This window comes from Lissotriton vulgaris, chromosome 10, assembly GCF_964263255.1.
Source record: "Lissotriton vulgaris chromosome 10, aLisVul1.2, whole genome shotgun sequence".
Lineage (NCBI taxonomy): Eukaryota > Metazoa > Chordata > Amphibia > Caudata > Salamandridae > Lissotriton > Lissotriton vulgaris.
This window is the reverse complement of record NC_141698.1, coordinates 456,637,171-456,651,016: the sequence shown is the minus strand read 5'-3', so window position 1 is coordinate 456,651,016 and position 13,846 is coordinate 456,637,171. Positions and strand designations below refer to the sequence as shown.

The following is a 13,846-nucleotide window of genomic DNA, read 5'->3' as shown; positions in this document are numbered from 1 at the left end:
GAAGAGACCCAGGTGAATCACTAGAGTTAATACAACGGAACACACCGGAGGGGGAGGGGAGGAGGGTAGTTCAAGAGGAGGGCTAGTAGGGGATAGGGTGGGCAGATGGCGGGGGGAATGGGTACGGGAGTTCTAATGTGCATCGCAGTGATGGGGGCCGCCATCACCAACATACATGGACTCATTGTATCTGCCCCTGGGGACCGGGTGTCTCAGGTTGGGTCCGTCGAGGGGGGCATGAGGAGAAATACGAGCTGCAGCTGTCCTACCATTGCATTGTTTTGTCTTGATGCCAATAAAATAAATTTGATCAAAAAAAACTTTGCAAATTCACTTAAAAACCATAGGTTTCAGGCCTTATATAGTTAGGTATTAGCATTTAAAAAAAACCTTGCAAATTCACTTAAAAAACCATAGGTTTCAGGACTTATATAGTTAGGAATTAGCATTTTAAATACCTTGCAAATTCACTTAAAAAACCATAGGTTTCAGGCTTATATAGTTAGGACTTAGCATTTAAAAAACCATTGAAATTGCTCCTACATAGTTAGTTGTACTAACTATATTTCGCACACCCGCAATCCACTGCTAATGATGTCACATATTACATCATTCATGACATGGTCAATGACATCACTGATGACATCACTGATGACAAATGAGCTTCAGGCTCTTAGTTCCAAGCCCCCTTTCTGGTCCATTCATGCTGATCGAATGGTTCTTAGGACCATGGCTGCTTTTCTGCCTAAGGTGGTGACTCCTTTCCACCTTGGTCAATCTGTTATCCTCCCCCACACCCTTCCAAGGAGAAGGAGAGATTACACCATCTGGACCCCAAGAGGGCGGTGTCTTTTTACCTGGACAGAACTAAAGACTGTTGGTTGGATGACCAGCTCTTCATTGATTTTGCTGGCTGCAAGAGAGGAAGAGCGGTCCATAAAAGAACTTTATCGAGATGGATCGTCCTCTGTATAAAGATCTGCTACTCTCTGGCCGGTAAGGAACCTCCAGAGGGTATAAGAGCTCATTCTACTAGAGCTAAGTCGTCAACCTCTGCTTTGGCTAGAGGTGTTCCTGTAGAGGATATTTGTAGGGCAGCTACTTGGTCTTCCCTCCACACTTTCGCGAAGCATTACTGCTTGGATTCCGAAGTGAGGAGGGGTTGTCATTTTGCACGCTCTGTTCTCCAGGATTTCCTGGTCTAGAAGAGTGGACACCCTCCTCCGGGAGTGGGGACTGCTGTGGGACTCTATTCACAAGGTGAGGAATCCACACGGCAGATGTATCTATCAGAAGAACAAGTTACTTACCTTCAGTAACGCTTTTTCTGGTAGATACAATATCTGCCTGTGGATTCCTCACTGACCCACCCGCCTCCCCGTTGTCCACTCTTCTAGGTCAGAGTTTCTTTAATGTCTTATTTTATTGTCAAGGAGTTGTTTATTTCAAATGTTTTATTGCATTTGCTTCACACTGTGTGTGTTACCTTGATATTTGTACTGTGTATATTTCTACTGTCATTGGTCCGTCCGTGTGCCTCGAAGGCACTGAAAAAAGGGCGGAACTGATGTCATCACGCCGGCGTGGGCCTATGATAGGCTTCGGTGACGTCAGCGGAGTCGTGAGCGATGCCGTGCCTCTATGACGTCCAAGTCCACGTCAGCGCAAATCTACGAAAATAATTTCCGAATGTTGCTGGCACAAGGGGGATATTCACAAGGTGAGGAATCCACAGGCAGATATTGTATCTACCAGAAAAAGGGTTACCGAAGGTAAGTAACTTGTTCTTTAGTGACATGACACAAGCACTCAAGAGTTATGCAAGGTGATGCAGGAAGACGAGGTGTCCCACCGCAAAAGACACCATCAATTTCTTGGCCGCTTAGATCGCTACACTAGGGCCAGAAACCGCCTGAGCACCACAATAGCCCAACTGCCTCGACGTGCTGCAGGCATGCAGGTTGAAATGACACATTGATGTGGTGATGTGGCCAGGGGACTGATACAAGTCACCAATGCTGTGGATCAATTGAAAACTTCTTCAGTTGCTGCCAGTAATGTCATTGGTGGAGGGGAAAGTGAGGATGCCTCCAGCCTCAGTAGCAGCATGGCACCAGTGACAGAATGCAGAAGGCGCAGCACAAGGAATACTCCTGCATCAGAAGGATCGAACAGGGATGTATCAGACCGATTGTCTGACATAATATTGACGTCGAAAATTTAGACGTCAAAAATATCGGAGGCGGAATATCGACGTCAAGAATATCGAAGTCCTATCTACATAAAGGTAAGTACAACAATATCAGAAAAAAAATGTCTTTGTAAAAAATATTGTTTTTTTAATGTTTAAAAAAATATAAAATTAAATAAATACATATAATTAAAATAAACATAGTAAAAAGATGTTAAAAATTATAAGTAATACATATATTGTAAAAAAATCAACATATACATATAAAATATAATATATATACTTAATAATGTTTACAATTATTTACTCTAATAACTTATAAATTGTTAAAAAAACATTTTATAAATTATAAATACATACATACACATACAACAATAATATAAATAAAAATATCAAAACTATATATAACAAAATATAAAAAAACATTTTAAATGAATTATACACTACATTAACTAAAACAGTAAATATTGGATAGCGTAGGGGTAAAAATTACTGTCCCAACTCCAGAGAGTGCAACAGTAGGGAAAGTGTTGGATAGCATAGGGGTTAAAATTACTATTCCAACTCCAGAGGGTGCAACAGTAGGAAAAGTGTTGGATAGCGTAGGAGTTAAAATTACTATTCCAACTCCAGAGGGTGGAACAGTAGGGAAAGTGTTGGATAGCGTAGGGGTAAAAATTACTATTCCAACTCCAGAGGGTGCAACAGTAGGGAAAGTTTTGGATAGCGTAGGGGTAACAATTACTATTCCAACTCCAGAGGCTGCAACAGTAGGGAAAGTGTTGGATAGCGTAGGGGTTTAAATTACTATTCCAACTCCAGAGGGTGCAACAGTAGGGAAAAAGTTGGATAGTTTAGGGGTCAAAATAACTTACTAATAATCAAAATAATTTTTTGTAAAAAATAATAATTTAATAAATAAATTACAAGAGATTAATTAACAATACCAATAAATAATTATTTAAAAATAAATACCAATTAATAAAGTAACAATTAAAATAAATACAATTAAATAATTATTAAAAATGTATTACCAAATAATAATACAATAAACAAAAATAATTTTCAATACCAAAAAACAATAATTATTCAAAAACATTTAGCAAGTAATAATTAATTAACAATACATTGTTGATGAAAACCAATACATAATAAGTAATCAAATTTAATTACCAATTAATAATTAATGAACAATAAATTAATTTGTAAAGCAATGTATTAATTATTAAAAATGTATTACCAATTAATAATTGATTACAAATAATTTAATTATCAATACTCGATCCTAAAATAAATAATTACTTAATTACAATTAAATTAATTCCCACCCTATTACCCTATAACCTCACAACACACTTCAATAATAAATTAATACACTTAATTTAATTACCAATTAATCAATTAATACAAATTAATTACCAATTAATACAAATTAATTACCAATTAATAACTATTTAACATAAAAATAATTATCAATACCAGTAAATAAAAATTAAATAATTACTTAATTACAATTAAATTACTACCCCTCCTATTCCCCTATAAACCCACATCCCACTACAGAACTAAAACGCAAAATGTATTTAAAAATATGTAATAATTCCTAAAAAATATTTCATTAATTTACTATAATTAAATTACTTCCCACCCTATTCCCCTATAAACCCACAACCCACTACGGTACTAAAACGCATAATTTACTTAAAAAATTATTACTAACTTCTAAAAATGTAATACATATATTTTAAAAGTAGTACAATAATTAACAAAAATTATAAAAACATACATAAAACATACATAATAAAATACATAACACTAATATTAATATCGATATTAGGAACATCAATATTTTTGCTATCGATATTACTAACTTCGATATTAACAAAAACAATATTTCTTACCTTCAGGTCGATATTCTGTTTATTGATATTCTTGATTTCAATATTCTGTTCCTCCAATATTTTAAACTCGATATTCCTGTAGGTCGGAAAAAAAGTCTATATTTACACTGTTTACCATCAGAGCACCCAGAACGGGCAACATGAGTGCGTGGCCACTGAAAATAGTGTGGCATTGAACACAAAAATAACATTTGGTGAGGTAACCATTATCCAAATTTGTCTGGGCTGATGTACAAGTACCATGCTAATGTTATCCTGTTTTCTTCTGACTTACACATTCTGCTTGGTATGTGTGCATTAACACAATCTAAAGTATTTTTGTTTTAATAAAACACAATGGCAATCAATTCATGTACTGTTTCGTATCATTAACCACCTTAAAAATAATTGTGTCTTATTTTGGCATGTCTCTGTCTACCTATTACTGCACTTGATGCGCTTGCTGCTTGTTTAGGTTGTCCTGTCTGATCGTCTTCAGTCTTCATCGGGTTCACTATCCGATTGGTCCAGGGGTATGCCTCTATCAGTTGCAGTGTTGTGAACATTGCACAAGTGGCGACAATTGTGCAACAGGTGTCTGACTTGTACTGAAATGCCCCGCCAGTTTTATGGAGGCAGCAGAAGCAAATTTTCAGTAGGCCAAAGGTCCTCTCAATCACATTGCACATTGATATGTGCACTGCATTGTATCACTGTTCACTTGGTGTATTTGGATTCAAGTATGGTGTCAATATGAATGAGCGGACAGCATATGCTCTGTCACCTATGGGGTAGAAGGAAATAGATTACTCACTGGTTTTTCTCACAGCATGTCTGCTTCTGATGCAGATGTTGTCTGTCCTTATTTTTCCAAAAACCTGTGAAAGTGTCAAGTCACTCAGACATAGACATAAAAAAAAACTTGATGCGATCTCTGTCTGGAACAAGTGTCTTGTTATCTCTATTTCAAGGACAAACAAGCGCAATAGCCTAAACAGTGTAGTCTGAATTGTATTTTTACCTTATTTGTCTAGAAGAATGCGTCTTAGTCTAAGATCTTGATGCTCATTGGTTATACCTGACATTCCCAAGGTGATGCTCAAATTTCCATCCTAGATTAAATATAGTATAAAAGGTCTGCTCCTTGTCAGGAGAGGTCCTTCACTCCAGGTTATTTTGCAAGATACTGCCTGACACGATTATGGCTGCCATAGATGCGGCCGTATCACACTTTCTACTGAAAGTTGATATCAAGCCTGAATCTGGGAGGTGAGGAGCTAATGCAACTCGTTTTTACCTTAGACAGGGAACATGGTGATCCCGCCTACTGATAATTACAGCGCTTGGCTGTAAACAGGTATGTAGTGCACTGATTATACCTAATAAATTCTAGACACAAGTTATACTACTTCATGCTCTCCTAGCGTGGCACCTAAAAGTGGGTTTTATGGTGTGGTTTTTTTAATGACATTTTAAACATGTTAGAAAGGTTTATTTTATTCTCGTTCACAGCATGCATTTGTGCTGTTTTAATTCTATTCTGTGTCGTTGTTTTAGATATGCTAAGCAAAGGGGTCAGCCTATTTGAATAAACACATTTAAGTTAAAGTATATTTTTCTTGATGCGGTTTTTGTGTGTATGTTATTAAGAAGAACAGAATAGGCTTGTTTCCAATCACTATAGTGTCCTTGGATCCCTCTTTAGGGACTGCTAGTAACTCAGAAGCATTGACTCCACTTCAGCTATGTATTGGGTGGGGTTTTGTGGGGCTACAAAAGCCTGTCTTTCATATTCAAGTGTTGGTGCATTGAACTAAGTTCACACTTGTCACCCGTGGATGGGAAAACATTCCGTGTTGAGCTGAACCAAAGACTCAGTTTACACAACAGTGTTACTTTGTTTTGTTTTACATAGCCACACAAATCGGGATTTGCATCACATAGTAAATACCGAAATATAATTTTCATCAGGGTTGTGTCTAAGAAGAGATGCAACCCCAACACAAAATCTTAGTGAATCTGGCCCATATTTTCAAATTGTGCTCAGTGTTTTATGAATGCAATCTGATTTTGCAAACCAACCTATGTGCTAATAGGTATTACTCGTTCACAGAATACCGAATTGCAGTGGGTTGCAGAAAGACTTGGCTATTTAGTTTTCAGGAGGCAGGTCACAATTTCGGATTCCATCTGATTGGTGGCAAACATACAAATGGTACAAAAGTCAACCGACCATCCTTATGATTGTACTCAAAAACTGAAGAGGCATGTGTTCCTAAAAGGAACTGGCGTTGCTTTTTTTCTATAAAATTGTTTTGTTTTGGACCACTGCCTGCTCTGCCTGAGGCTACCAACAGACTTTCCAAAGGAGAAGGGTCCTAAAGGGGACCCCTTCTCATTTGCGAATCAGTAACCACCCCAACTCAATGGGTTGGTAACTTAGCATTGGTTTGAAATCACATTTGTGGTTGTAAAACATTGTTACTGTTTGTAAGTTATAGTCCACTTGCATTAGTTGAATTAGTTTGCTTGAAGTTTGATCTTCTGCGCTCGCCTGAAACAAATAAACCTCCAGACCACTGAGGGATCCTTTACTTTAACTGTAGAGATGAACTTCTTTGCTGTCAATCCTAAAGGTGATCACCTCCCTTAGTCCTGCAAGCAAATCCCCTGCACTCCTGCCGATGAACTACAATAAACCCTACCCTCTCTCCACTGCCCACCTTCTCTCCAGACCCTTACTTTTAAGGATTTCATGAGCAAATTGAGTATTTTCTTAGACATGTCTTTGACTGATGCGTGTTTTTGGTTTCCCCCAACACAGTTAAATCTGCAAGATGAAGCCTTGCTCCAAGAAGTGCACGAAATGCAAGAGTTGGTTGGATTTGGCAACCCATCATTCTGAACTGGCTTACTGTAGCACTGGCCACAGAGGGCAAACCGCAGGCCAGGTCATCTGGAAGAGGATTTCAAGCTTATCTACTACCAGACTTTGGGACTGCAATAACAAGAGGGATTCACAGTGGGACAAGGGCAACGTCTCTTTCTTGTGACATAAATGAGTCTGGAGTATGTAGACGTACATTAAATTAATTGATATGAACTCTGTATTATATTTTAAATATAAAACCCTAGTGTGTCTATGTTCTTTTGATAATATCTGTTTTAATATTCCTTTTAGTTTCAATGTGAAATTGTTCCCAAATCCAGATTTGTTTGTTGTGCTAATGGCATTTCAATCACTGATTTTAGTATGCAACCCACACCATACAGAATTACTTGTTTAAGAACTTTTATGACCTCCTTAGAAGAAATTACCAATGAATTTGCACTATTTACATCAAAATTGCATCTTCTGTGGCTGAAAATTTAATTTCAAAGTGCATATGCCTCAAATAGTATTAACCTGTCTTTGGCATTCACAAGGACTTTAAGGTAAACTGGTCCTTCTTGCAATCTCCAAAATTAAATAGGATTTCTCCCTTTGCCATTAATGACATGTCAGTCTATGCAATCCAGCATTCCAGTCATTGCGTAAATTAAGAATTGTGTTATTAAGCTAGGTATTATTAAGATTGTATTAAAGCCTCTTGATTCAGAAGTGAAAGGTATAGTCCCTGGTGTACAACTGGCAGGCACAACTCTACACAAATAGATTGTCTGCTTGAATGGAAACCCCAAGCGTAAATGCAATCTCACATTTCCTGGCTTCCTCTTATGTTCACATGGTAACATTTTTCCTTGTGGAGAAATGTTTCCCAATACCCCATAAACAAATGTGTTTGAAGCTCTTTCACATACTTATTGACCCCCTGTTCACATACACTCCTCCAAATATTGCACTCCTATTGCTATAAATGAGTGTATATTTAGAAGTGCAATGAGTGTGGCAAAAAAACTTTGAAAATGCTTGTGTACGCCCATGAAATTACAGCGTTGTCATTCTTCAACATATTTACAATTTCAACTCCACTCACACTCTCTTGGGAATACTATTTTAGATGCCACTAGCTTGGTGACATAAAAGGCCACATTTAGTATTTGGTGGCGTGGGAATCCTGCTGCAAATTGAAAGTACTGCCTAACGTCCAGACCAAAGTTTTGTCTTCCCCATTTAGAAGTTGGGGAACCACTGTAGTGGCATGACGTCTGGCTGGCGGGTTACAAGATCTGACCGCAGGGGAGAGAACTCTGGCTTGAGGACTGAGAGATTTGGCTGGTGGAAGCATTAGTTTGACTGGTGGCAGCTGAGGTTCAGCTAGTGGATTGTAAGGCCCAGCTGGTGTATGCAGCAGTCCAGCTAGTGGGTCCTGCTGTCAGGATGATGGTTCCTGAGGCCAGAAATGTGGGTCCTATCTCTGGGGACCTGATGTTTAACTAGTGGTTTCTTGTTTATTCAAGAAGTCCTGGGGTCAGGCTAGTTTTAGATGAGATCTGGCTGGTATGCTTCTGAGATCCTGTTTAGGGGCTTTTGGAGTCATGTGGGCTCTTTAGGTCTAACTGATTTGTAACAAGGTCGAGCTGGTGAGTCACAAGTTCTGGCTGCATTGTTATGCAGTCCTGCTGGTAGGTATTGAGGGTCTGTCTTTTCTGCTGGGTTCAAAAGTTAGGCTGGGAGTCTGCAAGATCTGGCTGATTGGTCCTGACTTTAGGCTGAAGGATCATGCAGTCCATCTAGTAGAAGGTGTGTTCCAACTGGTGGAGCTGAAGTCAGAGTTCTAGTTACTGAGGTTCCTAATGTGAGAACTAGAGTTCCTCAGAGGTAAGCTGATCAAGCTGTTAAGAATTAAAGACCAGAAGGGGGGGCCGTAGAGAGCCCGATACAAAATGGCTGCATGCTAGAGCTGCTTTGACGGCCGGAGCTGCAGATCGGTAAAAATTAGCGGTTATACCAACCAAGGCCATGCTGGAGCAGAAGATTTGGCAGCCGGAGCACATGCGGAGCACAATGATGTAGGTTTGACCGGCTGTCACCTCCCTATTCGGGGGGACGCCCGGTCGCTTGCTCGAGAGTGTGGCAGACTAAGAAAATGGCGCAGAGAACCAACGCTGTGTGACAAGAGACCTTGACTGGAATGTAGCTGCATCGGCGAAACCAAACGCTAACGATCTCAGCCCTGCATGCTGTAAGTGCGGGTCGAGATACGGGACCTGCTGTGCAGGATGGGCAGGGCTATGGTAAGATTTGTAAAATAATGGAGGACGCCGAGGTGTCTAAGATGGCAGCTTACATTACGCTACCTGTTTGATCCACACTGCAACTTCATATTTCTTCATCCCTAAGGTACGATCGCCGCACTGCCCCTGTCAGGCCTACATTCCCCAGATCTGTGCATTGCTTCCGCCCACGGACATTACGTTGTGCGCTGCAAGGCTGTAACATTTAACGCCAAGAGCTGAGCACCTGGGAGGGGCCAGTACACAAAAGATGCGATTGGTCAGTTCAATGCATCGGCAAGTAGACAGAAAAAACTGGGAAATCCTGCTGAAAAGGTGGCGCAATACCGATCAATGTTGCAGTAAATGGCTGGACTTGCAACTACGCCACAACACTCAGCACTCAGCTGCTGAAGCTCACACCCCATGTCAGCTCCTGCTTCGGGTGAACCACATGTCGCTGAGGTAGTCCTAGCGCACACAGAATGTAGGATGGCGAGGTGACATGGTGGTGGATCGCGTACTGATCCATGGGTGATCAGCAAGTCCTCTACAGTCCTGTACTGAAAAGATCCTCCAGCGCCTCCTGCTCTTTCCAACATTATTCGCTGTCTTCAATCGCAGCGTGAGTCCTCAACAAATAATTTCAAGCCCAACTGCTCAGGAGGCCTGGCACTCACAACTATGAAGAAAGTTTCTAAGAATGGGCAAAACTGACAGACAGCAAACTAAACTGCCATTTGAACCGCGGTGTACACCCAGACTCCCGGGCACATCGGCGGACGCAGAATTGGAGACTGACCCAGAGCCCAACGCCAAAATGGAGGCAGCTCTGCAGGCCATACAGCAAAGTCTTCAAGCCATTGATGGCAAAATAGACGCTCTCACGATAAGGATGGACCACGTCTCTGCTCGAAAAACAGGGGGAACAGCTGGAAGAGGCTGAACATAGGATATCAGTGATCGAGGATGAATCGCACGCAACCACGTCTAAATGCGACGATATTGCAAAGCTATTGGAGATCATAAAAGTGAATAATGAGGATTTAGAATCCAGGTCCTGCCTCAAAACACCTGCACGTCACGGGCGTGCCAGAGAGTACCAACACTGGTAAGCTCGAAGACTACATGGAAAAAATGTTGAAAGACATGTTTGGGGCGGAACAGTTCTCATTGATGCTGATTGTAGAAAGGGCGCGTAGATCTCTCGCCCCAAAACCACCACCAGGTGCCCCGCCACGACCGATAATAGCTGGAATTCTAAATGACAGGGACCGGGACACAGCACTCAGACTAGCAAGGGAGACACAACTGCTGATGTACAATGGCTGCGAGGTGGCCTTCTATACTGACTTTACACTCACGGTCCAATTGGCACGCAAGGAGTACGGTCCGGTTAAAAAAAAAACTGCAAGACCTGAATATTCCCTATGTCATGCTTTTCCCGGCCAGGCTCTGAGTGACTCATGCGGGCAAAACCCGGGTGTTTCCAACACCCCAAGCGGCGCAGGAATTTGTCAAACATCTCCGACAGCATTCTGCGAAGGATAAAAGAACCTCCTCACAACCGGATTCAGATTGAAGCGACACACAGGTGGATTTTGCTACACGGTTCGCTTCACAGTTGGACGTCCACGCCTGGAAGTTCACACTAGCCACTATGATGGGGTAAGCTGCCACTTTCCTCATAACGTCTGCAGTTGTATAAGCTAACCTGTCAGGACTATTGAACTCTTCTGGACTTGGAACTACTGCGCCCACTTAAAGTATGTTAAACATTGACATTTGATTTGCGTCTCTAGCTCTGGATACCAGATGACAGTTATAAGGTATCTTACTAATGTATACTATTTGTGTAACCTTTCTTTAATCATCATACCAATTCTAGGCACTTGTTGCTCCAGCCCCATCTATACCCGGATGGATTACCGGGCACCTAGTCGTCCCCCTATCGGGTAAACCCCACTGACATTCAGTTGTCATTCTCGTTAAAGTTTGGAAAATGTCTTTGGCATAATTGGGATGCTAAAGTGGGTGGGGGTTAGTTGGGTTTTTTGTTGTTTTTTACCAGCCATATACATTGTCTCCAGCATGTGGCACAATTGTGCAAAGACACACTACACACCATGTCATGACTGTGTTGTCAATGTTTTATGCAAACACTCCAGATACTGTTTAACATGTCATACAGGCCCGAACGCACCCCACTGATATACATGTCTGATAATTCTACACCACTGAAATTAATCACGTGGAATGTGCGCGGCCTGAACAACCCACGTAAGATTAGACAGGTGTTTGCCTATCTCAACAGGCATCACAAACATCGCTCTTCTCCAGGAAATGCATCTCGTTAAACACAAGGTTGACAAACTGGGGAAAAAATGGGCGGAGTTGGTGGCAGCTTCCACATACTCATCGTATGCCAGAGGAGTAATAACACTAATCCGCAAGCGGACACACTTTATAAAGGAGCAAACACTAACAGATGACCACGGGCGCTATGTCATAGTTACAGGTGTTCTACGTAGCTCCAGAGTGGGTATCAATAATACCTACAGTCCAAATGTTGATGATCCTGTTTTCTTTGCTAACTAAAGGAACATCATTAGAACTCTTCCAGGTGTGGAACTAATATGGGGTGGAGACTTTAATGTTGCCCTGAATAACACCTATGACAGATCGCACCACACTACCGAGCAGCATCAGCGTGCTGTCGCTTCTATATTAAATGGGATGTCGGAGTTTCATATGCAAGACATCTGGCGCCTGCGCAATCCACTGTTGCTAGAGAGCACCCACTCCTCAACTGTGCACAATAGCTGGGCCCGGCTTGATTACTGGCTGCTCACCGAATCAGCCTGCACGTGGAGGCAAAACACAACACTTACCAAAAACATTACCAGACCACAAGCCCATAGTCCTCACGCTCAAAGTACCGACATATGCCCTACCTCCATTCATATGGAGATTCAATGCAGCGTCCCTTCTAGATCCTCTATATAAAGAAACTATACATAATGCCATAGAGACTTCTTTACTCTAAACACAAACTCAGTGGATAGTGCAGGCACTATCTGGGAAGCCTTTAAGTCCGACCTTGAGAGGTATTTGTATCAGTACAACAGTCGATATTCTGTGAGATATACACACACAGTTAAGCAAGAGCGAAGCTAATATAAAACCACTAGAAACGGAATACGAGAATACCCGCAATGCAGTGTTTTTGGGGAAATAGGAGACGAAATAACAAATTAAAACAAACTTGCTGAGGACGAAATGTAATATATTTCCCCGTAGGCACACTGCTCGCAGAATGGGTGAGGGGGCAGACCTGGTCGTCATCTGGCGCAAAAAATACGTATCGAACACAAACATCACGTGGTACTAAAAATGCAGGATTTGGTTGGCACACTGCACTATGACAACAAGGGTATATTGATCACCTTCGTAGAAACATATAGTGGGTTATATGCCGCACGAGATACTGCTAATACACAAGAAATTAATGACTACCTAGAAGACATAGCGCTAGTATGGCTCACTGATGGACAGGGTGAAATACTTGCACAACCCATTGCGTTGGTTGAGGTACAGGCTGCCATCCAGTCCCTTCCTAATGGCAAAACCCCAGGACCGGATGGCTTCACCGGGGAATTTTATAAAGCGTATGCGGAATTGCTCATCCCCAATATTGTGGCAATGTACGATGAAGCCTATAATAATCAGACTCTTCCTCCAACACTGCGAGAGGCGCTGATAGTAGCTTTATTAAAACCAGTCAACCAGCCAGATCATGGGGAGTCCTACAAACCACTATCTTTAATAAATACTGATACTAAGATCTTAGCCAGAATTATTGCCACAAGATTGCAGCCCTTATTGCAGGTCATGGTCCTCCCAGACCAGTCTGGTTTTATTCCCAATCGCTCGACCTCACACAATTTACGCACCATATTCGCGTTACTATACCAGTTGAATCCAGGGATGGAGGCGGCAGCAGTCCTACTGGATGCAGCCAAAGCCTTTGATTCCATTGAGTGGACGTATCTTTTTACAATTCCAAAAAGGATGGGGTTACCGCCTATGCTAATAAACTGGATCAAATACCAAACCGACTGCATGAATAAAGGTAAATGGTCACGTCTCGGAAGTACTTAATATACAAGGAGTTACAAGACAGGGATGCCCAGTATCACCTTTATTGTTCTCCATTGCGATAGAGCCCTTGGCCTGTAAGATACGACAATGTTACACGCGCACTGTGTTGCGATTCCATCTTGGCCTATTAGCATCTCCATGTATGCGGACGACATGGTGCTTTATGTCCGTGGCCTGAGTACAAATCTGAACCCTGTTCTGAGAGAATACATTAAATTTGGTAGACATTCTGGCCTGCAAATAAATTGAGATAAATCTGCTATACTGCCACTAACAGAGACCACCCGTCCTCACCCACTGAAACTTCCATTGGTGTGGCAGACAGACCCCATTAAATATCTGGGCTTTTGGATCCACTGTGACCCAGAAATTGTACTAAGAGCAAATTTATGGCACTGCTTTTGATAGATTGGATACTCAAATAAGCAGATGGATCACGTTCCCTCTCTCACTGGCG

General features: G+C 41.5%; 1 protein-coding gene across 1 annotated transcript in view; it reads left to right on the top strand.

Moving 5' to 3' along the window:
• CFAP70 (cilia and flagella associated protein 70) overlaps positions 1-7,413 on the top strand; it is a 1,103,282-nt gene extending 1,095,869 nt beyond the window's left edge. The window contains exon 27 of the mRNA XM_086941320.1: positions 6,896-7,413. Within this exon, the coding sequence (XP_086797446.1) occupies positions 6,896-6,976 (81 nt within the window). The 3' untranslated portion in view covers positions 6,977-7,413. The remainder of the gene's footprint in view (positions 1-6,895) is intronic.
• The last annotated feature ends 6,433 nt before the right edge of the window (positions 7,414-13,846 follow it).